The sequence below is a fragment of the Agelaius tricolor genome, unplaced genomic scaffold (assembly GCF_023055355.1).
Source record: "Agelaius tricolor isolate 1412-34295 unplaced genomic scaffold, bAgeTri1.0.p SCAF_30, whole genome shotgun sequence".
Classification (NCBI taxonomy): domain Eukaryota; kingdom Metazoa; phylum Chordata; class Aves; order Passeriformes; family Icteridae; genus Agelaius; species Agelaius tricolor.
The window spans coordinates 5002999-5027619 of record NW_027269290.1 but is presented as its reverse complement, the minus strand read 5'-3'; the positions used below and the strand labels follow the sequence as shown (position 1 = coordinate 5027619).

Genomic DNA, 24621 nt, shown 5'->3' with positions numbered 1-24621 from the left:
TATTCCTGATTGTTTAGTGTTGGTCCTGATAGTTTAGGGTTGTTTCTGCTAGTTTGGGGTAATTTCTATTAGTTTAGGGCACTTTCTGCTACTTGTGGGCTGGTCCTGATAGTTTAGGGTAATTTCTGCTTGATTAGGGTTGTTTCTGCTAGTTTAGGATCGTGGCTTCGAGCTTAGGGTAATTGCTTATAGTTTAGGGTAATTACTGCTAATTTAGGACCCTTTCTGCTTGTGGCGGTTTGACAGGAAATATGTTTTCTGGGATGCTGTGGTCAGGCCAATTGGTGCTCAGATTTTAATATTGGCACCTAATGTGGCCATTGGGACTGGATCCGCCTCAGAGAACACGGGGTTAAAAGCAGGGCTCGCCCCTGGGCGGCTCCCTTGAGTTTCCGGCGGGAAAAAGTTCGGGAGAGGAAAAGCCACGAGGCCGGGAGAGGTAGGCCTGAGGCCGGGGGATGGAAGGGTGGAAGAGAGAAGGAGAGAGAGACCGGGAGCCATCGGGCTCTGGGAGACAGAGAGAGAGAGAGAGAGAGACCTGGAGCCATCAGGCTCTGGGAGACAGAGAGAGAGAGGGAGAGAGACCGGGAGCCATGGGGCTCTGGGAGACAGAGAGAGAGAGGGAGAGAGAGACCGGGAGCCATCGGGCTCTGGGAGACAGAGGCAGAGAGAGAGAGAGACCTGGAGCCATCGGGCTCTGGGAGACAGAGAGAGAGAGGGAGAGACACCGGGAGCCATGGGGCTCTGGGAGACAGAGACAGAGAGAGACACCGGGAGCCATCGGGCAGCCCCGCCTGGGAGACAGAGACAGAGAGACCGGGAGCCATGGGGCTCTGGGAGACAGAGAGAGAGAGAGAGCCGGTGCCTGGGACTGTCACCTTGAAACTGGATAAACATGGGCCTGTGCCGGCAGCACGGCTGGGAAGGAGAAGAAGAGGGTGGGGGTGCAGCCGGCCGCTTTTAGGAGCTTTTAACCCCTTTTCGGACAATAAGAACTTTACAGAACATTAACTTTTCCTAGAAGAGAGATAGAGTGGAAGATGAAGAAGGAAATGGGCAAGTGTGAGAGAGGTCTGGGCAAGTGAGAGATGGTGGAAGAATAGAGAAGAATCTTAGTGGGAAGATATGATGGAGTGGCTTTTGCTGGACTCTTTTTGTACAGCCATGGACAGAACCATGTTCCTTGTGATACAGAGACTGCATTCTAGGGGGAGGCAGTGCCTCAGAACCAAGAGGGTTCAGTGTTGGTGCCCCTCGGCCCTAGGGGGTGAAAAAATATGGGGGGGACAGATGTCCCAAAGTTGAGACTGTGCCTTTTTGGAGTGAGACGAAGCATCCTTAAAAGGACAACCCTAGGAGCAGCTCTGGTCCGTGTTCAGTGGTGAGAGGGCTGGACATGAAAGGAAGAGGTCCCCATTGGCACAAGAAGGACTCCTTCTCCTCTTGATGAACTGAGGATTGAGTATTCTCAAGGGTGGTGCCGGACTGAGAGTCGATGATTTGGGGGATGTATTGTATTGGGAATTTGGTGGGGAGGAGGAGGAGATGTATTTGTGAAGTTTTTATTTTCCTTATGTGTTTCTTTTTTTCCTTTCCCTCGTAGTTTAGTTAATAAATTTATTTTTTTTTCTTTCCTAAGTGGGAGCCTGCTTTGCTTATTCCTGGTCACATCTCACAGCAGAAACCAGGGAGAGGGTATTCTCATGGGGGCACTGGCATTGTCCCGGTGTCAAACCATGGCACTGCTAGTTTGGGGTAGTTTAGGGTTGTTACTGGTAGTTTAGTTTTTTTTTTTTTTTCTGCTAACTTTGGACACTTTCTGCTAGGTTAGGTCATGGCTGGTAGTTTGGGGTAATTACTGCTAATTAAGGGTACTTTCTGCTAATTTAGGGGTTTTTTTCTGCTAACTTAGGACACCTTCTGCTAGTTTAGGGTTGTTGTTGTAATTTAGGGGCGTTGCAGTAATTTAGGAGTTTTTTTTCTGCTAACTTAGGACACTTCCTGCTAGTTTAGGGTAATAACCACTAATTTAGGGCACTTCCTGCTAATTTAGGGCAGCTTCTGTGAGTTTAGGGCCCTTCTTCCTACTTCAGGCTCGCCACCACCCCTGCTCCACAACTCACACACCCCAAACCTCATCCCTCCGCCATTCCCATTCTCCGTAATCCCCGCGTGGGCCCCGAATCCCCGCGTGGGCCCCGAATCCCCGCGTGGGCCCCGAATCCCCGCGTGGGCCCCGAATCCCCGCGTGGGCCCCGAATCCCCGCGTGGGCCCCGAATCCCCGCGTGGGCCCCGAATCCCCGCGTGGGCCCCGAATCCCCGCCTGGGCCCCGAATCCCCGCCTGGGCCCCGAATCCCCGCCTGGGCCCCGAATCCCCGCCTGGGCCCCGAATCCCCGCCTGGGCCCCGAATCCCCGCCTGGGCCTTGAATCCCCGCCTGGGCCTGAATCCCCGCCTGGGCCTTGAATCCCCGCCTGGGCCTTGAATCCCCGCCTGGGCCTTGAATCCCCGCCTGGGCCTTGAATCCCCGCCTGGGCCTTGAATCCCCGCCTGGGCCTGAATTCCCGGCCTCTCCCCTATGCAGCCATGGAGCCGATCCCGCAGGACAAGCGCGTGTCCCAAGGCCACAACGGGGACCTTTACTTCTCCAACGTGCTGGCGCAGGACGCGCTGACCGACTACAGCTGCAACGCCCGCTTCCACTTCACCCACACCATCCAGCAGAAGAACCCCTACACCCTCAAGGTCAAAACCAGTAAGTGGCTCACTGGGGGGACCGGTTTGGGCTCCATTCCAAAGGGTTTTCCGGCCAGGAATCCAGTAAGTGAAGAGTGGCTCCCGTGGTTTGGTTCAGGAGGGGCAAGGAGGGGTTTGGGTGGTTTTGGGGTGGGTGGGGAGGGAGGGGTTGTGGCTTCATGGTTTTAGGGTTCCAGAGGTGGTTTGGTGCAGGAATTGCCAATAATTCCGTGTGTTTGGGGTAAAACTGGGAGTGTTTCACAGACGGGGGTTCCCAACGTCTCCAGGGAAATGCAGGAATTGCCAATTTCTTGTGTTTGGGGTAAAAATGGGAATGTTTTGACAGAGATGTGGCATTCCCAGTGTCTCCAGAGAAGTGTAAAATATCCAGAGGTAACTTGAAGCAGGAGTCACCAAATCCCGATGTTGGGATAGAACTGGGAGTGTTTCAGCACATTTGGGGCATTCCCACCGCCTCCAGGAAAATGCAGGAATCATCAATTCCATGTGTTTGGGGTTAGCTGGGGAGTGTTTCACAAATGGGGCATTCCCACATTCCCACCATCTCCAGGGAAATGGAATCTTTCGTACAGGAATCGCCAATTCCGTGTGTCTGGGGTAAAACAGGGAGCGTTTCAGCCCATATGGAGCATCCCCATCACCTCCAGGGAAACGCAGGGATCACCAGTTCTGTGTGTTTGGGATAAACTGCAGAGTTTTGACACATCAGGAGCATTCCTGCTGCCTCCAGGGAAATGTAAAATATCCAGAGGTGATTTGGGGCAGGGATCACTGGTTCTGTGTGTTCGGGATGAACTGGAGACTGTTCCTTTATCATCAGGGGATTCATCTCCAGGCAAGTGTAAAATACCCAGAGGTAACTCGGAGCAGGAATCACCAATTCCACACCTTTGGGATAAAACTGGGAGCGCTGCCACATTCCCACCGCGTTCAGGGAAATGTAAAATGTCCAGGGATGTTTTGGGAAGGCGGAGGGGCTGTGGCTGGCTCCGGGGGATTGGAGGTGGAAAAATGAGTGTGGAATGTGGCCGTGGATATTCCTGGGCCTCCTTTGCTCCAGGAAGTGCCTCAAGGAATCTGGTGGGGGCCTCTGGAATCTGGTGGGAGCCTCTGGAATCTGGTGGGAGCCTCTGGAATCTGGTGGGACACTCGGGATGGGAGTCCCCAGGTGTCCCCACCGAGCACCGATGAGGGGACACCAGGGGCTCTCTCTGGAGCCTTTCCATTGGCTCCAGGCCTTTCCAGGGCACATTTTCCTCCAGGAATTCTCATCCAAAAGGAATTCCTGGTGCACTGGGGTGACTCTGGAAGAGGGAATGGGGGTGATTTGAGGGACACAACGACCCTGAGCTGTCACAGGGGCTTAAGGTGACAAAATCCCCACGAACATCAACCATCAGTGGGCAGGAGCTCCCGCCCATTCCCAGCATTCCCAGGAAGATCCAACTGGGAGGTGCTGGCGGGGTTTTGGGAAGCACCAGGCGCTCCTGGATGTTGGTGGGAGGAATTTAATTTGATTTCCTGGCAGTCTGAATGAGCAGGAATGTGATGAGAGGGAGCTGGGAGTGACGAGGTTTCCACCTTGGTGTAGCAGCTCCTCCTCGGTGCAAAGCTGGAGTAGGGAATTTAAATCATTCCAGTGAGTTCTTTCCCAGTGCTGGGAATGTGGGCAGCTCGTTCATTCTGGATATAATTTGTAAATTCTGGATATTGTCTGTGAATTCCTAATGTTTGTTTGAAGAGCTGGGCAGAGAAAATCCCAGCGTTTATTTTTGGGAAAAAATCCCAGCAAACAAAGATCTGTGGGGTTTGGAGCCTCCAAGGGCTCCACCCTGGTGATTTATCCAGCTCTGGAAGTGACCTGGATGAAATCCAGGTGGAATTTCACAGATTTGATCTCCCCTCAGGTGTCCCCACATCCCTTCAATTCCCAGACCTTGGAAAATCAAATCCTTCTCTTCCAGTTTTCCTTGGGAAACAGCTGCTGTAGGATCAGAGGCAAATTCCACCCCAGGAACCTCCCAGATTCCTTATAAATTTTGGAACTGAGGCTTTAATTTCCAATTTTAAAAAATTCTTTATCCATAAAGTGTTGGAAGGAGATGAGGTCGGATTTGTCCCAAGCTCTTGGATCATCTCAGCCTCAATCCCTGGGTTTGGCCCCTTCAAAGGGATTTTACAGCAGGTTGTGCTCTAAAAAATTATTATTATTATTATTATTATTATTATTATTATTATTATTATTATCATCATCATCATCATTATCATTATTATTATGTTATAGCAGGTTGTGTTTTTAAAACCTAATAATAATAATAAAAATAATAATAATTATTATTATTTCATCTCCTCCTTGTCTTCCTACATCACTGTCCAGCTGTGTCCATCCCATGGGAAAAAGCAGCTGGAATATGGAATTTTTGTAATCAAAAATCAGAGAAATCAGAGAAAAAAAAAACCAAATTGCTCCAGTTTTTGGGTTTTCCCAAAGATTCCGAAGAGTAAAACATTCCAAGGAAATATTTGCTCTACAATTCCCACACTTTAGGCTTTTCCCACCCCTTGGAGAGGGAAATCAGCCCCTTTTCCTGCTGCTCCTGCTGTGTTTGTCCTGGAAGGCGCCGTGCTCCGAGTGCTTTTGGATCCCTGCTCCAGCCTCTCCCATGCTTGCTGATTTCTGGGAATTCTGGTGTTCCCTGCCCTGTCCTGTCCTTGCTGGTTTTCGGGAATTCCCCCATGTCTCCATCCTGACTGGTTTTTTGGGATGTCCCCACGTCTCCCACCCTGTGCTATCTTTTGGTCTTTTTTTTTGGGAATTCCCCATGTCCCCCACCTTGGCTGTTTTTTGGGATGTCCCCATGTCCCCTACCCTGGCCCATCTTGATGAGTTTTGGGAATTCTCATGTTCCCCACCCTGTCCCATCCTTGCTGCTTTTTGGAATGTCCTCATGTCCCCCGTCCTTGCTGCTTTTTGGGAATTCCCCGTGTCCCCATTCTGGCTGTTTTTTGGGATGTCCCCATGTCCTCCATCTTGGCTGTTTTGGGGAATTTCCATGTCCCGCGTCCTTGTGGTTTTTGGGATGTCCCCATGTCCCTATCTTGGCTGTTTTTGGGAATTTCCGTGTCCCCCATCCTTGTGGTTTTTGGGATGTCCCCATGTCCCCATCTTGGCTGTTTTTGGGAATTTCCGTGTCCTTGTGGTTTTTGGGATGTCCCCATGTCCCTATCTTGGCTGTTTTTGGGAATTTCCGTGTCCCCCATCCTTGTGGTTTTTGGGATGTCCCCATGTCCCCATCTTGGCTGTTTTTGGGAATTTCCGTGTCCTTGTGGTTTTTGGGATGTCCCCATGTCCCCATCTTGGCTGTTTTTTGGGATGTCCCAGTGTTCCCCACCCTGTCCCATCCTCGATATTTTTTGGGAATTCCCCATGTCCCCCACCCTGGCTGTTTTTTTGAATTCCCCATGTTCCCCATCCTGGCTGTTTTTTGGGATGTCCCCGTGTCCCCACCCTGGCTGTTTTTTGGGATGTCCCTGTGTCCCTAATCCTGGCTGTTTTTTGGGAGTTCCTGTGTCCCCAATCCTGGCTGTTTTTTGGGAGTTCCTGTGTCCCCTTCCCACGCTGTCCCCGCCTCCCCGGCGCTGCTCACGGTGTTTTGTTCAATTGCAGAGAAGTCCCATAACGAAACGTCCTTAGGAAATTCCCCCGCCATGTACCGCGGTGAGTCCACGCTGGCTTTGGGAGTCCCGGCTTAACCCAGTCCCGCCTAACCCCACTGACCCCATTCCCTGCCCGTGTCCTTTTGCTGTCACCACGTCCCCATCGTGGCCTCAGCTTTGCCAAAATTTATCGGCATAAATCCATCCAAGTGGCCACAAAACCCCACAAAGTTCCCCGTCTCTGCTGAGCGGGGTTTGAGTGAGTTAAGCCCAGCTTGGGAGGTTTGGGTTTTGTAGGGTCTGCCCCATGTGGCTGAGCTGAGTTTGGTCCCTCCTGAGCAAAGCTCGGGATTTAAATGTCAGATCCTCATCCCTCTTTTCTGTGTCTCCAGAAGAACATTTCCAGCAGGAGCATTCCTGGGATTTCCAGATGAAGTCGGGCAGGGATAAAAAGAGGGGAGAAAAAGAGGAATATTTGGGTTTTTCTGAAATCTGTATGGTTCCTGTGCAGAGAGGTTGGACATGAGCTGGATGCTTCCACAGGATCCTGCCCTTTGTTGGGACAGGAAATTCCCTCTGGATTCTGTGCCTGGTGGGAGAATCCCATCCCAAATTCCTAAATCTGGACAGGGAATTCCCTCTGGATTCTGTGCATATTGGGAGAATCCCATCCCCAAATCCTAAATCTGGACAGGGAATTCCCTCTGGATTCTGTGCATATTGGGAGAATCCCATCCCCAAATGCTAAATCTGGGCAGGGAATTCCCTCTGGATTCTGTGCCTGGTGGGAGAATCCCATCCCCAAATCCTAAATCTGGGCAGGGAATCCCCTCTGGATTCTGTGCATATTGGGAGAATCCCATCCCCAAATGCTAAATCTGGGCAGGGAATTCCCTCTGGATTCTGTGCCTGGTGGGAGAATCCCATCCCCAAATCCTAAATATGGGCAGGGAATTCCCTCTGGATTCTGTGCATATTGGGAGAATCCCATCTCAAAATGCTAAATCTGGGCAGGGAATTCCCTCTGGATTCTGTGCATATTGGGAGAATCCCATCCCAAAATCCTAAATCTGGACAGGGAATTCTCTCTGGATTCTGCCCCTTTTGGGAGAAGTTCATCCCAAAATCCTAAATGGTGCTCCAGGCACAAAACCCCCAGGATGGCTGCCCTGGGAACGGGTTGGAATTGTCAGGGATGTGTTGGGATAACAAGAGCAGCAGTGAGGGATTTCAGGGAGTGGGAGATGGGGCAGGTTTGGGAATCCTGGGAATGTCACCCCCTCTCCAAAGCCACCAGAGATTCCAACTGCTCCCAGATCCGGAGCTGTCCCAGACAGGATTCGCTTCCTGCCCTTCCTGCTGCTTTTGGGACCAGGCTTGTGTGGGGTCAGCTCTGGGAACGTCCCTTGCTGTCCCCACCGTGTCCTGGAGTGAAATCCCCGTGGAGCCGGAGCTCCCTCAGGGCACCATTCCCATCCCACGGGGACTTTTGGGGACAAGGAGGGCACTGCCAGCTGGGAGAGCTGGAGAGGAGCGGGATGTGCCAGGCCGGGGCACGGCCAAGGGAATTGGGATCCTGGCATGGGGAGCAGGAGGGCCTGGAGGGAGCTGAGGAGCTGGGAAAGGCAGAACCAGCCTGGGAGGGAGGAAATGCTGGAATGGACCGGACAGCCTGGGAATGTTCGGAAAAACGGCTGGGAAAAGGGGTTGGCAGCAAAATCAGCTTCGGTGGGAGCAGTATCAACCACCTGGAAGGGAGGAGACAAGAGATGGGACACAGGGACAAAGGGAATTCCAGGGGAGAGTTTTCCTGGATTTCCCATTGGATATCTTCGTTCAGGGAAAAGGGATCCTGAGATTGGCTCCACCAGGAAAATGGGATTTTATCCACACAATCCCATTCTGTCCCTCGTTTCATGGGTGCACGGGAGAAACTTCCTGCTCCTCCTGTTGTAACATTCCATGGAAAACTTCCTGGCTCCAGAGGATTCAGATCCCCCTCTCCCACCCCTGTGCAGACCTGGACTCCGACCCAGGCCTTAATTAACTCAGTAATTAATGAGCTGGGGGTAACAATTCCTCCCCTCAGTCCTTTGCCTTGCGGCTGCCCCAGTGCTCCTCCCTGGAATGACCTGGCTGGGAATTCTGGAGCTTTGGGATGTGGAGAGGGACGTGAATCCCAAGGATTTGGGGTGCTGGGGGGATTTGGGGCTCTTGGCTGCTCTTCCTTGAGGTGCAGATCCCCAGGATCCCGGCTCAGCTCCAGAGGAAGCTGGAAAAGGGGTCTGGAAGGCTGGGAATCCCATTCCCAGGATGTTCCTGAGCTTGGGAATGTGGGATCTGCTGGTGGGGATGTGGAGCACAGGAGATTTGAGGGACGCTTGTCCCAGATTCCTCTGCAGGGCCGGGATAACCACAGGAAGTGTCACCCACCCCTTGTCCCCAGGGCTTGCAATGATAATTCCCAGAATTCTGTGGACCATTATCAGGGAAAAATGATCCAAAAGGATAAATGGAACATTTCATTAGCAGAATTTCCCGCTTTTTGCCCTTTTCAATAGAATTAAAACCTTGTTTTGTTCCTTTTCCTCTCTTTTTTTTTTTTTTTTGGCAAACCTGGGGCTGAGCAGCTGGGATGTGTTGGGATGAGCACATCCCTGGAAAAGAGAGCTGATGGAGGAATTTTAGATGGGAAAGGGGCATCTCTGGGATGTGAATCAGATGTTTCTGAGATGATCCCAATTCACAGCAAAACTTGGGAGCAGAGTCAGTTTTTAAGCCGAAATAAACAGCCCCAGGATTTGTTTTTCCAGCTTGGATCCGTCCAGAGGGATGAGGGAAACCTGTGACACTTCCAGCTGGAACTTCCACATGCTCAGAGCCTCTGGTTCTGAGGGAATTTCTGGCTGCTCCCTGTTAGAAACAGCAAAATATTTATTATTTATTAATTGCTATTTATTATTTATTAATGGTGCTGTGCTGAGGCAAAAATCAGGTTTTTTTCCATGCTGTCCTAAGGCTCATTAAAGCCAGGAGGGTACTAATTAATCCCCCTGATTTTTAATTGCCATCATTAATACAGGCTTGTAAAATCCAGCTTGCTCCGCTTCCAGTTATCCCACAGGATCCAGAGTGGGAAAAAATCCTGATCAAAGCCAATCTTGGCTGATAAAATAATTAATTCCCATTTTCTGATTTGGCGGGAGAAGCTCCCGGTTGCGGCGGAGATTTGGGAGCTCTGCCCTGGGATGGGTCGGGCTGGTTTCACCAGGAATGAGACTAAACCAGGAGCAGGGATGCAGACAGGCCTGGAGAAGTCGGATTTTCGGGATAAAGTTGGGATTTTCCTGCCCTGGTAATCCATTAATCCATAATTGACTAACTGGGAGCCCGTGGGAGCGGCAGGATGTGGGCGTGGAGCCACTTCCAAACTTCCCATGGATGAATCCTGGGGTTGGGTTTTCCTTCCCTAGGGTGGGAATTCCAGGAGCAGCCCCCATCCTCACTCCCCTCCTCCTTCCCCTGGAAGTTTCCCAAAGTTCCCAAAATCCTCCTGCTCACTGACCCAAGGAAATTTTGGTCTCTCCCCATGGGTCGCTCCAGGATTTTTTGTGTCCATGCTCCGATCCCATCCCATCCCTTCCCTAACCCCATAACTTCCATCCCTGCTACTGCGGCTTTCCCGCCCATCTCATCCTGTTTTGTCCTCACTGATCCAGATCTAGGTCAATCATTCCACTCCTTAATGGAATTTTTTCCATGAATAATTAATTTCTTCCCCCTGCGCAGAGGCCTTCACTGTGTGTGGATCCGTAGGGAATTGTCTCGTGTCTTCCCTTTGTTTTTTCCCCATTAAACTTCCCTGTCCAGCCCTACATGGGTCATTTTGGTGGCTGAGCTGTCTCTTTCCAAGGGGAACCATCCTTCCAGGCCTCCAGGAAAGCTGGAAATCCTCCTTGGTGCTGCTGGAGCCCTGGGAATGCTCCGTGTCCTGGAGAATTCTGTGGAAAAGAAGCTCTGGGTCTGAATAAACCCTTTCCGTGCCCATTTTTCCTGCTGTCCTTTGTTACATGTTACATCCATCAATATTTCCCAATTCCATCTGATTCCAGCCCATTTTCCAGAGGCAGGGAGGGGCAGGAAAAGCAGGAACTGATGGAATGGGGACCATCCCCAGTGCTCAGTCCCCTCTGCTGCTCCTTCTCTCCCTTGCCTCCCAAACTTCCTCTCTCTCCCCTTCTTTTTTTCAATCCCAAATTCATTTGGAGCCCTCCTCCCCTTTCCAGGCACATTCCTGGGCGAGTTCAGAATCCCAGGATGGCCGGGGAGGTGACGCCTTCCATGAATTCCCGGAGACTTTTAAAAGACCCGTGTTCTGTTTTCTTTTTTCTTTTTTTTTTTTTTAATTTTGTTTTTCCTTTGGTTTTATTTTCGGTTTTGTTTCGTTTTTTTCCTTCTCTCCCACTGATTCCAGCCCGAGGGATCTCAGAAACCACTCCCAGCTTCATGTATCCCTACGGAACTTCCAGCAGCCAGATGGTGCTCCGAGGGGTGGATCTCCTGCTGGAATGCATCGCCTCTGGAGTGTATGTACCATGGAGAGGGCAATTCCCGGCGGGATCAGCACAAGGAATCACCTCTGGATTGGGAAAAAGGGATCATTCCCTCCTTTTTAGCTGCTAACAGTGCTCCTGTAACCTGTGTGATGAGCAGATGGGAAATGCTGAGGTTTCCAGGTGTCTTCAGATCCTTGTCCAAAGATAATTCCCCACTGGTTTGTCCTAAAACTTGGGAATTTCCCGGGAGCTCCTCACCACACTGTGGGGGAGGACATTTGTGTCCCCCAAGAAGTGTCCTGGGCTCGTGGTCCAGCCCATGCCATCACACCATGGTCAGGGATGGGCTTTGAGGTCCTTTCCACCCCAAACTATTCCAGAATTCCATGATCTTACGTTCCCAGGAGGATCAGGAGGAGAACAAAGCTCCTGACCCGCTGGGAATGCTCAGGGCTGTGGTTTAGGAGGGTGGTGGGAGTAAGGGTGGCCCACCAGTTAGATCAGACCTTCCCCCTGGCTTTTGGTGGCTCCCAAGATGGGAATTTCAGTGTTATTTAGGAATCCCAACTCTTTACTTGGGAGTCATTCCCTGGCCTTTGGAAAAGCTCTGACCTGCCCCCCTCTCCTCAGACCAGCGCCGGACATCATGTGGTACAAGAAAGGCGGGGAGCTCCCGGTGGGTAAAACCAAGCTGGAGAACTTCAACAAGGCCCTGCGCATCTCCAACGTGTCCGAGGAGGACTCCGGGGAGTATTTCTGCCTGGCCTCCAACAAGATGGGCAGCATCCGCCACACGATCTCGGTGAGAGTGAAGGGTACGTCACCTTTACCTTCCCTCTTTGGGACCTGGCTGCCCGGAGCCGGGAGGGGACGTTCATGGAATGCTGGGAGGGACAGCGAGGCCTTTCCCTGGGAAAGGGTCCGTGTTCTCCAGGGAATCGTGGGATGGGCTGGGTCAGAAGGACTTCAGAGATCACCCAGTTCCAGGACACATTCCGTGATCCCACATTGCTCCAAGCCCTATCAAACCCTGCCTTGGGCACTTCCAGGGACGGAGCAGCCACAGCGTGTCTGGGAATTCCATCCTCACCCTGATTCCATCCCAATAACCCATCTAAATCGTCCCTTTTTTGAATTAAATCTTGTCCAAACGGCCCCAAAAACAGGAAATGGGAACCCTCTGACAGGAGTGGTGGTGGGTTTGTGTGGCCGGGGAGAGGAAAGGGGTTTCTCCTCCTTCACCAAATCCCGGCAAACCCACTCGGTTTTTCCGTCGCCTTCCTCCCCCAGGGAGTGTTGGAGGGGGGAATTTGGGGGTGGTGCCTCTGTGCCTGTGTCACCGGGGCGGGGCTGTTTTCCAGCTGCTCCCTACTGGCTGGATGAGCCGGAGAACCTGATCCTGGCGCCCGGTGAGGATGGCAGGCTCGTGTGCCGGGCCAACGGCAACCCCAAACCCTCCATCCAGTGGCTGGTGAACGGAGAGCCCATCGAATGTGAGTGCGGGAGAGACTGGGCCCCCTTCTCCAAAATCCCAGCCCAAAATCCCTGCCAAGGATATCCTGGCTGAGCACGAGCTAGAGTGGCTTCCTCCTCCAAAATCCCAGCCGAAATCACACCAAAATCCCAGCGAAAATCACACCAAAATCCCAGCCAAGGGCCTCGTGGCTGAGCGTGAGCCACAGTTGTCTCCTTCTCCAAAATCCCAGCCCAAATCCCAGCCAAGGATATCCTGGCTGAGCACGAGCTGGAGTGGCTTCCTCCTCCAAAATCCCAGCCGAAATCACACCAAAATCCCAGCGAAAATCACACCAAAATCCCAGCCGAAATCACACCAAAATCCCAGCCAAGGGCCTCGTGGCTGAGCATGAGCCACAGTTGTCTCCTTCTCCAAAATCCCAGCCCAAATCCCAGCCAAGGATATCCTGGCTGAGCATGAGCCTAGAGTGGCTTCCTCCTCCAAAATCCCACCAAAATCCTAGCTAAGGATCTCATGGCTGAGCAGGAGCCACAGCTGCCTCTTCCTCCAAAATCTCAGCCAAAATCCCACCAAAATTCCAGCTAAAGGTCTCATGGCTGAGCATGAGCCACAGTTGCCTCTGTCTCCAAAATCCCAGCCCAAATCCTAGCCCAAATCCCAGGCAGAATCCCTGCCCAAGTCCCAATCAAGGATCTCCTGGCTCAGCACGAGCCAGAGCTGCTGGTGGGGTCCCAGCTTGTCTGGGCTGGGCCCAGTTCACCCAGCGGCTCCCAGCTGTGTCTGTGGAGCTCCCACACCATCACTGGGTTTGGACTGGGCTGAGCTGGGAGGACATTTGGGATGGAATTGAAGGAGCTGTCCTTGCTTTGAAGCGTCTCCGCCCAACCCGAGCCGGGAGGTGGCCGGGGACACCATCGTGTTCCGGGACACGCAGATCGGCAGCAGCGCCGTGTACCAGTGCAACGCGTCCAACGAGCACGGCTACCTGCTGGCCAACGCCTTCGTCAGCGTGCTGGGTGAGTCTGCGGCAGGGGGAGCACCCAAAACGCAAATTCCCATGGAATCCGAGGCTGGAAAGGGCCTCAGAGCTCAGCTCAAAGCTCAGCTCAAAGCTCAGCTCAAAAGGGTGGATGTGGCTCTTAATGCCGAGGTTGGTTTCATAGGTTGGTTTTGATGATCTTAAAGGTCTCTTCCAACCTTTCTGGAAACCTTTTCCGACCTTTTTCCGACTGGTTGGTTCTGGGATTCATCTAAAATTCTACTCCCTTGCAAGGGCGGGGCATGGAAGCTTTCACTATCCCAGGTTGCTCCTAAGCCCTGTCCTACCTGGCCTTGGGCATTTCCAAGAATCCAGGGGCAGCCACAGCTTCTCTGGGAATTCCATCCCAACCCCTCCCCACCCGCCCAGCCAGCAATTTCTTCTCAATATCCCACCCAAAATCTCCTAATTTAGTTTAAAATCATTCCCTTTATCCCATTACCATATTCCCATGTAAAAAATCACTCTCCCTGGTTTTTCCAAGCCCCCTTTATCCCTGCCCAAGTTTTCCATGAGTTTTCCCCTTTGCTGCTCTGAGGGAATGCACGAAGGCACCCAGGTTTTGGAGCAGGAATCCATTACCATGGATTCAAACAAGGCAAAGGCTGGGCAAATCCAGGGACATGAGTCACAAAACAAGGCTGGAAGGAGAGGGAAGGTGAGGTGAGGCAGGAGTGGAGAAGCTCTGCTGGGTTTTGAAAGTGCCAGCAGGAAAACTGAACCAAAAAATAAACTGGGAAAAGGCTGGAAAAGAGCAGCAGAATCCATTTTTCCTCCTTCTTTCCTCCTTCCTCCTTCTCCATGGCTGGAATTTTGGCCTTTGGCAGATGTTCCCCCCCGGATCCTGGGCCCCCGGAACCAGCTGATCAGGGTGATCCAGAACAACAGGACGCGCCTGGATTGTCCCTTTTTTGGGTCCCCCATCCCCACCCTGCGCTGGTAAGAGCCAGATCCCATCCCACTCCATCCTGAGGGGTGGGAAAGGGGGGGTTTTCCTCCTTTTCCTTCCCTTCCAACAGCACTTTGTGGTGTTGGGAGGTTTAAGAACGGCCAGGGGAGCACGCTGTATGGAGACAACTACAAAACCCACGAGAACGGGAGCTTGGAGATGTTCATGGCTCGGAAGGAGGACCAGGGAATCTACACCTGCGTGGCCACCAACATCCTGGGCAAAGCTGAGGCCCAGGTCCGCCTGGAGGTCAAAGGTAGGGGCACGGAGGTGCCAGAATCTTGGATCCTCTGGAAGTTGCAGCAGAAAGAGTTGAGGCTAAAATCCTGGATTTTCTGGAAGTTGCATCAGGAATAACCCTTGAGGTGAAGGGGGGTTGGTTGTGGTTGATCTGATCTTCCAGCAGGTCAGGGCTGGGAGCTTTGAAATGCTGGAGGTTCCATTTTAATGCTGGGAAAAGCCCAGGCTGGGGAAGGGTTGGTGGAAGGGTTGGGTTGGGTGTCAGGCTGGGAGAAGCCACCAGCAATGCCAGCACTGACCCTAAGTGTTCCTCGGGGTTAGCTGAGGACAATAAAACATTTTTGGAATTGTTTTTACCCCACTCAGCAAATCTGGCTGCTGACTCCAAAAAATGGGGATTTTTAAAAGGCTCAGCACAAATTAATGACTCGTTAAATTAGTTTATTTGTTCAAAGCTGGACAAACACCCCAGCTGTGCTTGTCCTCCCCTGCTCTCCATTGAGTCCCTGAGCCAAGCCCCGCAGTTTTGGGACGTGACCCTCTGTGACCTCCTGCAGACCCCACCAGGGTCATGAGGGGACCTGAGGAATTTGGGACATAAACCTTGACCTCATGCAGACCCCACCAAACTTGTGAGGGACCCTGAGGGGTCTGGGGTGTCACCCTTTGTTTGTGACCCCATGCAGACCATCCCAGGGGTTGTGAGGGAAATTGAGGAGTTTGGGAAATAAACCTTGACCTCATGCAGACCCCACCAAACTTGTGAGGGACCCTGAGGGGTCTGGGGTGTGACCCTTTGTGACCCCATGCAGACCCCTCAGGGGTGGAGAGGGAACTCGAGGAGTTTGGGACTTAACCCTTTACCCTGTGCAGACCCCACCAGCATCACGGGAGGACACGAGAAGTTGGGAGCTAACCCCTGATTTCATGCAGACCCAGCAGGGATCATGAGGGGTCCTGAGGAGTTTGGAATGTGTCCCTCTGTTTGTGACCCCATACAGACCCCACCAGGATCGTGAGGGGCCCCGAGGACCAGGTGGTGAAGAGGGGCACCATGCCCCGGCTCCACTGCCGCGTCAGGCACGACCCCACGCTGCGCCTCATGGTGACCTGGCTCAAGGACGATGCCCCCCTGTACCTGGGGAACAGGTCTGTGCCCAAAAACTCCACCGATTTCTGTCCCAGAATTGTTGGGGTTTTAGCAGAACATTCCCCAGGGATAAACATTGAGTTCCCACCTAAGCAACATTGGATGTTTTTGACACTTTTAATCTCATTGGCTCCCCTCCGGCAATTCCAGCTGATTTATCAGTAAATCCAGACTTTGCTGTGGGTTTTATTCCCGGATATTTCAGGATAAAACCTGGCAATTCATAACGAGCCGCTCCAGAATGTTTCTCTGCTGCGGCTGGCACAGCTTTAATTTCCTTTCTTTACCTGACTCCTGTTTCTTGTGAGGCAAGATCTGATCCCAGGGCACGAGCCCAGGGCTGGCTGCTGTCCTAAAAATGTGATTATTCCCCAGATACACCCCAGGACGCGTGATTCCTTAGGAAATGAGCTTTCCCAGAATAACCCAGCACATCCTCAGCTGATAAAACCTCCAGACCGGAGATGTTCTCCTGCTCTGGCTGGGTTTCCAGCTGGATTTGGTCGGGGATTTTGTCCAGCCTTCAACACTGCTTCCTAAATGTGTTGGGGCAGAATTTTGGGACGTTGTTTCCTTGAAGGATGAAGAAGGAGGAGGATGGTCTGACGATCTATGGAGTGACTGAGAAGGACCAGGGGGATTACACGTGTGTGGCCAGCACGGAGCTGGACAAGGACTTGGCCAAGGCCTATCTCACCGTGCTGGGTAAAGCCCCCTGACCCCACAGCTGAGTGCTTGGCTTTGAACAGGACACCCTAACCTGGAGGTCAGGCTGGAAGGGGGATCTGGGCTCCAGGATTGTCCCCTGGATGCTCAGGGAGGCGCTGGCAGAGCAGGGGTTCCGTTGTCACAGGATTTGCTGCCTCGTCCCCGATGATGGCACTGAAATGCTGCAAAAAACCTGGGATTTGAGGGCAAAAAATTGAACAGGGATTGTGGCACGCAGCCCAAAATATCCCCAGGTGGATGTTGAAGATCCATGAGAAAAGTCCTAAATCTGGGGGTGAATTTAGTGGGGTGTTAGGGGCTGAGCCAGCTGCTCCTGGCCCTGTGTGTCCCCTCTGTGTCCCCTCTGCAGCACAGGGAGGGACCAACTCCACCCCATCCCCATTTGTGCCACTGCCAGCTGTGCTTGGCAGACAGGGATTTACCATCCCCTGGCCCCTTCAGGGAATGCCCCAACCTGCCAGTGCCGCTCCACAGCTGGAACAGGAATCCCAAATCCCAAATAATTCCCCTGGGGTTGATTTATTTCCCCTCCTTTCCCCTAATGGCTCATTTCTCCCAAAGGCTCATAACCCCCAGGCTGATATTTCCCTTTTGCTATCAACCACAAGTGTGGGTAACGCATGGAGGTCTCTGGGGGAAGGACATTCCTGCTCTGCTTCCCAAACTGGATCAAATCCCGCTGAAATCTGAAACTTTATGTTTGCCAGGTGCTCCTTTGGCCACCCAAGCTTAAACTAACCCGGTTTAACAAGCACTGTCTTACCTTGCAGCCATCCCTGCTAATCGGTTGAGAGATTTACCCAAAGGTAATCGTCACTAATTCCTCGCCTCCCTTTCATTTCCCACCTTGGTTTTCCCTCGCCAGTAACTCCAAGAGAAATGGGTGGCAGCTGGAAAAACTGGGGGATGATGCTTCCAGGTTGAAGGAGCTGAAGCTCCAAGTCCTGCCCGAGTTGTCCTTGAAGGAGTTGAGGCTTCCAGGTTGAAGGAGCTGAAGCTCCAAGTCCTGCCCAAGTTGTCCTTGAAGGAGTTGAGGCTTCCAGGTTGAAGGAGCTGAAGCTCCAAGTCCTGCCCAAGCTGTCCTCAAAGGAGCTGATTTTTCCAAGTTCTGTCCAAATTGTCCTTGAAAACCCATCCAGATGGGTGGAAAGCTCCTGTTCCAGCACATTTTGTGTCTCACGGTGGCAGCTCCTGAGGGCAGGAATCACTTCACCTGTGCTTGAAAAATCCTGATGGGGAAAAAAAAAGCCCCACATGGAATCCCCTGATTTTTACCTGGAATTTATTCCTGTTATTGCATGAGCTCCTTGTGATCACATTAAAAAAAAAAAAAAGGCAAATTTCTGTCAAATTTATATTTTCACTAAGGGTTTGTGTCCTTTTTCTGTTGTTCATTTGCATTTCTGCGTAAGGTTGCAAATCCCCCTGAAACAGCACCTGGTGCTTTCCCCACCAGTTTTTTTTTTTGGGGAAAGGCAGGATTTTTCCTGGGAAAGGCAGGATTTTTCTAGGGAAAGGAGGATTTTTCCTGGGAAAGGCAGGATTTTTTCCTGGGAAAGGCAAGATTTCCAGCCAAGACACTGTCAGAAACCACCACATTTATATTTTAAAAATCGCTCCGGTTCCCTAAAGAGCTGCAGGACATGGATTGTGCCCTGGAGCACGTCCTGCCCACGGGGCTGGGAGAGGTGATGGGAACTGGGACTTGCTCCTGGGACAATTCCAGCCTCCCATTTATCCCATTCCAACAGCACGACCTGACCAGCCCCGGGACTTGGAGCTGACGGATCTGGCCGAGAGGAGCGTGCGGCTGACGTGGATCCCTGGGGATGACAACAACAGCCCCATCACAGGTCTGTCCCCTGTCCCCAAAATCCCTGTGACAGAAAATCCCCTCCCATCCAAACCCTTCGTGTCAGAACCCAGGAAATTCCTCTGGCTGCCCCGGAGGGCTCAAGCCCCTGCCCGGGGGGGTCAGAGACCTTGGCACAGAGCCCTGGACCCCTGTGCCTTTGATCCTGGCTCATGGAAAAAATTCCCAACCTTATATGAAGGCTTACAAGCCACGGATATTTAAGTAGAATGACAGTGAATTTATCACAGGGTGAAAAATAGATTTTTGAGGTTTATAGGATGGGGGCTCGGGGTCCCAAGATGAAGGAATTTGGGCGTGCCTTGTCCTTTTTCCTTCTTCCTAGTCTCCATCTTCTGGGTGATGGTATTTTTAGATTAGTTTAGAGTAGAAACTCAGTGTCTAACATAGGTGATAGGTATTGGGAAGTTATGGTAAATAACACATTATTTACCATAACTTTATACTAAAAGCAGGTAGTTTTTAGTATAAAAAGATAACACCACCTCTGAGGCGGGCAGAGTGCCTCTCTGTCTGACCTGCTGAACAGACCTCAGCAGGCCACAGAAAGAATTTTATAGAAAAGAAACAACAAACAACCTTGAGAACAAGAACTGAGGAGTTCTGACTCCTTCCACTGCCGGGCTGGGAAAAGAGACTTTGTAACACATCTCAGGGTCGCTGTGACCAGCAGCAGCTCAGAGGCCTCACCCTCCCTCTCCCTGCTCTCCCCAGACTACATTGTGCAGTTTGAGGAGGATCGCTTCCAGCCCGGAGTGTGGCACGACCACTCCAGGTACCCCGGGAGCGTCAACTCGGCCGTGCTGAGCCTGTCCCCGTACGTGAATTACCAATTCCGGGTGATTGCCGTCAACGACGTGGGCAGCAGCGTGCCCAGCGCGCCCTCCGAGCGCTACCAGACCAACGGGGCACGTGAGTTTTGCCCGGGTTTTTTTGTGTTTTTTTGCCCTTGGAATCCTCCCCTTTCCACGGAGGCTCCTCCCTTCATCCCAGGAATAGGCTGGCAAGGGCGGCGCGGGGAATTTTCCGTGTGGAATTCTCCGAGCCCGGGAGGTGGTGGTGGTGCCGCCCTTCAGGGGCAGCAAAACGCAGAGGTTTATGCAAAACGTTGTAGAAAAACCTGGTTTTCCTTGTTTTGCTTAAAAGAAGATTTCTAAAGGGATCCTTCCAGTCCTTTCAGGCTAAGGAAGCTTGGAAATCTGTAGGAAAGTCAGACTCGAGTGCAAATATTGTTAATTATTGGCCGCTGTTAAAGCTGGTTGATGCTGTGGGGGTGGCGAGAGCCTGGCACAGATTGTCCAGAAAAATGTGACTGCTCCATGATCCCTGGAAGTGTCCAAGGCCAGGTTTGATGGGGCTTGGAGCAGCCTGGGATAGGGAAAAGTGGAATTGGGTGATTTTGAGACTGCTTCCCTCCTAAATTCTGCAAGAAAAGAACAAAACAAGCTCCAATCCACAATCAAGACTTTGTCTGCCCAGCACATTGTCAGAGAATATTTGGGAAAATTCCACACCAGGAACTCGCAGGAATCTCAGCAGTTCTGCTGCATTTCTCCCTTTACCCATTCCAGGGCGATTTTTGGAGGATCTGCTGGCATCTAGTGTTGGCTCCCAACAGTGCCCGCCGTGATTCAGGCTCAGAGTGACAAACTCTGCTCCCTCCACAATGGTTCCCTTTCAAAGATTTAGGACATTTAGGGGACAAAAAAGAGCCTCCTAAATAAATGGCCTGGTTTTCCAGAGGACTGAGAGTCTCGTGTCCCGTTAACCTGAATGGGAGCTTCTGGATAAAATCAGGCCATTAACTTCTGCCTTGGAAGGACTTTCAGCTTGCAGGGTTTTAACCCCTCAGTGGATTTTTTTTTTTGACATTGAAAAATTCATTGTTTTGGTTTTCAATGTGAATTTCAGGTCCTGAAATAAATCCAACAGGAGTTCAAGGGGCAGGGACCCAAAAAAACAACATGGAGATAACGTGGACCGTGAGTTCTTCTTGGATGCCTTTTGGGATGGAGTCGTGGGATGAGGGGGGAATGGGTTCAGAGCACCAGAGGGCAGGGATAGGTGGGATATTGGGAATAACTCCTTCACTGGGAGGGTGGGGAGGGGCTGGGATGGAATTCCCAGAAAATCCATGGCTGTCCCAGTCCTGGATGTGTCCCAGGCCAGGTTGGAGCATCCTGGGATCATGGAAAGTGTCCCTGCTTATGGGAGTGGAATGCAATGGGATTTCAGGGCCCTCCCAACCTAAACCACTCCAGGATTCCATGAAATAAAACACAGGAGGTGTACAAGAAAGGCCGTTTTTAGTGGTATGATTAAAAAAAATAATAAAAAAATTGAAATTAAATAATTCAAAGATGTGGCACCCAAAGATGCTGAATTTCAGACTGGGCTTCCCGAGGATGCCCCGAGGTCGAGTCCTTGAGCAGCTCAGAGGATTTACGGGGCTGCTCCTGCTTTGCTCCCTGCACCAGCAGGTGTCAGCCACAAATCAGGGATGAGCTGTGGGGAGGGCTGGAATGGCAGCGGGAACAGAGGCTGGAATATGGGGATAGTAGATATGGAATATGTATTGTGTAATTCGGTATTATGCACATATTTGATTTATTTTATATAATATATCGATAAGGAAGCTGGGCCTAGTGGATGTGTCCCTGCCCATGGGAGGGGCTTGGAATTCAAATCCCTTTCAACCCAAACTGTTCCAGAAATAAAATCTTGGGTTTTGTGAGTAAGATTTCCCTCCAAGGAGAGGCACAACAAGTTCTTGCCCTCCAGAGCCATGGCAGGACCCATCCCTTTCAACCCAAACTGTTCCAGAAATAAAATCTTGGATTTTGTGAATAAGATTTCCCTCCAAGGAGAGGCACAACAAGTTCTTGCCCTCTAGAGCCATGGCAGGACCCATGGAGGGCAAGAACTTGTTGTCCCTCTCCTTGAGATCAAAACCCTGCTTTGGGATTTCCTTGGTGGAAAAATCCAATTTTTTTTTTTTTTTTCAATTTTTTTTTCCCCTCCTTCTAATTTTTCCTTCTCTGTTTCCCTCCACTGAAGCCTCTGAACGCAACGCAGGCTTACGGGCCCAACCTGAGGTACATCGTGCGGTGGCGGCGGCGGGACCCGCGCGGGAGCTGGTACAACGAGACCGTGCGGGGCGCGCGGCACGTGGTGTGGAACACGCCCATCTTCGTCCCCTACGAGATCAAGGTGCAGGCCGAGAACGACTTCGGCAGAGCCCCCGAGCCCGACACCTACATCGGGTACTCCGGGGAGGATTGTGAGTATTCCCCCAGCCTCGGGTGGGGTTGTGGGGATGGGCCCATCCAAGGGCAAAGCGTGCCCAGGATGTGGGCGAGGCGCTGAGGGATTTGGGACAAAAATCCGCTTTTGGTTTGGACAAGGTTTGGAGGACCTGGACTGTGGAAGGTGCCCCTGTTTGTGGCCACTTGGGCTATAAAAAGTGTCCCTGTCCATGGCCACCTGGGCTATAAAAGGTGCCCCTGTCCATGGCCACCAGGGCTATGGAAGATCTCCCCATCCATGGCCACCTGGGCTATGGGAGGTGTCCCTCTCTGTGGCCACCAGGGCTATGGGAGATGTCCTTGTCAGTGGCCACCTGGGCTATAAAAAGTGTCCTTGTCCATGGCCACCTGGGCTATGGGAGATGTCCTTGTCCTTGGCCACCAGGGCTATAAAAGGTGCTCCTGTCCATGGCCACCTGGGCTATGGGAGGTCTCCCTGTCCATGGCCACCAGGGCTATGGGAGATGTCCTTGTCAGTGGCCACCTGGGCTATGGGAGATGTCCTTGTCAGTGGCCACCTGGGCTATGGAAGATCTCCCTGTCCATGGCCACCTGGGCTATAAAAGGTGCCCCTCTCCATGGCCACCTGGGCTATGGGAGGTGTCCTTGTCCTTGGCCACCAGCGCTATGGAAGATCTCCCTGTCTCCGTGGCCACCTGGGCTATGGGAGATGTCCTTGTCCTTGGCCACCAGGGCTATAAAAGGTGCCCCTGTCCATGGCCACCAGGGCTATGGAAGATCTCCCTGTCCATGGCCACCTGGGCTATGGGAGATGTCCTTGTCCTTGGCCACCTGGGCTATGGGAGGTCTCCCTGTCCTTGGCCACCTGGGCTATGGAAGATCTCCCTGTCCTTGGCCACCTGGGCTATGGGAGGTGTCCCTGTCTGTGGCCACCTTGGGCCATGGGAGGTGTTCCTGCCCACGGGCCTGGATGATTGTAAGGTCCCTTCCAACCCAAACCATTCCTGAAGTGTGGAAACCACCAAGATTCCCCTCCAGGTCACCTCTGGCCCAACAGGTGGCAGGAATTTTTCCACCCTAACACCTGCAGAGCGCTGAGATCACCTCAAATTAAAGGTTCTGCAATAGCCCTAAAATTCCTGAATCCATCCTGGCCTGGATTTTTGTGATAAAACTCTGCTAAGCCCAGCTTGGTTTCCTGTTTAAGTTCAGCTTATCTTTCCTTAAACCCCTTCCATGACCGCACAGGACAACTCCCAGCTGCTTTAATTCCCTTTCCATCCTCGTCTGGGCTGCTGGGGTCACCTCCTGTGCTTGTAACTTCCAGGGCTCTCAACTTCCATTATCCCAACCCCACTGGGACAATGGAGTTTGTTCCCAGCTGCTGGATTTTTAAAGGAATTGATGTGAATTTGTGGTGTCAGGGAGTCCCCGGCTGTGGGACTTCAGGATTTTTCAGGAAGGAAGGTGGGTGAGGCAGGAGATTGCAGGTTTGAAGGCAAGGGGCACAAACAAGGCACAAAAACTGGAAGTAAAGCTGGAATTCTGGGATAAACCCGGTGACCATCCATGACCCTGGGTTTGAGGCCAAGGGGCACAAACAGAGCACAGAAATTGAAGTAAAGCTGGAATTTTGGGGTTGGGATGGCACAGACAACACCTCCTCCAGCTGGGCATCTCCCAGAGGAGATAGGGCAAGGAAAATGGGGTGAAAAAGTGGGAATCAGGGGAAGAGAAAGCACTGGGAGCAAACTGGAGCCAGTTCAGAGGTTGTTACCTCTGAACTTGTTGTTGCATCCATTTTCTATGCCCTCCCAGGGTTTTTTAAATTTCTTCTGAAAATTCCTGCAATAATTTGGAGGTTTGGGAGGATCTGGATCAGCCTTCAAGTGTGTGTGTGTTGTATGAAGGCAAAACAGGGAGATCAAAGCTTCTCCTGCCTCTGTTTCAGGGTTGGGATGGGTCAAAAATCCACAAAAACTTTCCCAAAAATAGTCAAATCCAAGCTGCTTCACTCCAGATCTGTCCACACAGCAGAAGCTGTAAAAAGGAAGTAAAATCCCAAGTGGATCAACCGCAATTTGACCAAATTATGAATAAAAATACAGGAATGAGGTTTTTTGGATCCTTGGGGTCCAACTTTGGGACAGGTGAGGAAGGAGAGGGTTGGATGTGCTGGGATCCCTCACCTGGAGAGGGATCTGAGCCAGACCCTTCCCTGCAGCAGGAATTTCCCCTTTTAGCTGGGTCAGGAACGTTCTCCTGAGGGCTGGAGGTGTGAAATCGGATTCACTTTCTTCCCATGGGAGAGGGTGGAGCTGCTGCTCACGGGATTTGTGATGTGCAGAGCCCAGCAGGGGGGTGTCCAGCTGTCCATCTGTCCTTCTGTCCAAGCTCCAGGGTCATTCCAGGTTCCTAATGGCCGCTCTGCTTTGTCCCTGCCCGCCCAGATCCCAAGGCTGCGCCCACGGATGTCAGGATCAGAGTGTTAAACAGCACTGCCATAGCTCTGACCTGGACACGGGTGCACCTGGACACCATCCAGGGACAGCTCAAGGAGTACCGAGTGAGCAAATCCCAAACTCCCCAGTCCCAAATCCCCGCCCAGCACTGACCATTAACACAGCTAAACCTCCCAAAATTCCCAGCTGGCTCCCAGGGCATGGAGCTGCTGGATGTGGGGATGACAGAAAACTTCCTTTGGAGCCTTTGGGTTTGGGGCAGCAGCAAGGATTTGCTCTTGGGGGTGTCAGGATGGGGTCGGGGATGTCTCCTGTTGCTTCCTCTGGGCTTGGCTGCAGGATTTGGGATGCTCCAAGAAAAGAGGGAGGGATTGGGATGGTCCTGGCCACAGAGCAAAGGGGCTCTGAGGGAGTGACCCCAGCCAGGTCAGGTTTTGTGTCATCCCCAAAATACTGACAGTGTTT

The 24621-nt window shown here is 52.0% G+C and overlaps 1 protein-coding gene across 17 annotated transcripts in view; it reads left to right on the top strand.

Annotated features, from left to right (window-relative positions):
- The window catches only part of NFASC (neurofascin), an 84567-nt gene that overhangs the window by 21281 nt on the left and 38665 nt on the right, over nucleotides 1-24621 (top strand). For 8 of the 17 annotated variants that reach the window (XR_011682910.1, XM_071450483.1, XM_071450481.1 and 5 more), the window contains 16 exons: nucleotides 2586-2756; nucleotides 6426-6476; nucleotides 10890-11001; nucleotides 11602-11786; nucleotides 12333-12464; nucleotides 13321-13464; nucleotides 14315-14426; nucleotides 14526-14692; nucleotides 15678-15825; nucleotides 16407-16531; nucleotides 17326-17361; nucleotides 18307-18408; nucleotides 19143-19340; nucleotides 20340-20410; nucleotides 21486-21708; nucleotides 24145-24260. Coding sequence is in view for 16 of the 17 variants with exons in the window: in XM_071450483.1 (XP_071306584.1) it covers nucleotides 2586-2756; nucleotides 6426-6476; nucleotides 10890-11001; nucleotides 11602-11786; nucleotides 12333-12464; nucleotides 13321-13464; nucleotides 14315-14426; nucleotides 14526-14692; nucleotides 15678-15825; nucleotides 16407-16531; nucleotides 17326-17361; nucleotides 18307-18408; nucleotides 19143-19340; nucleotides 20340-20410; nucleotides 21486-21708; nucleotides 24145-24260 (2093 nt within the window). In the remaining variant the exon portion in view is untranslated. The remainder of the gene's footprint in view (nucleotides 1-2585; nucleotides 2757-6425; nucleotides 6477-10889; nucleotides 11002-11601; nucleotides 11787-12332; nucleotides 12465-13320; nucleotides 13465-14314; nucleotides 14427-14525; nucleotides 14693-15677; nucleotides 15826-16406; nucleotides 16532-17325; nucleotides 17362-18306; nucleotides 18409-19142; nucleotides 19341-20339; nucleotides 20411-21485; nucleotides 21709-24144; nucleotides 24261-24621) is intronic. The other 9 variants (XM_071450489.1, XM_071450487.1, XM_071450480.1 and 6 more) reach the window with 4 other exon arrangements.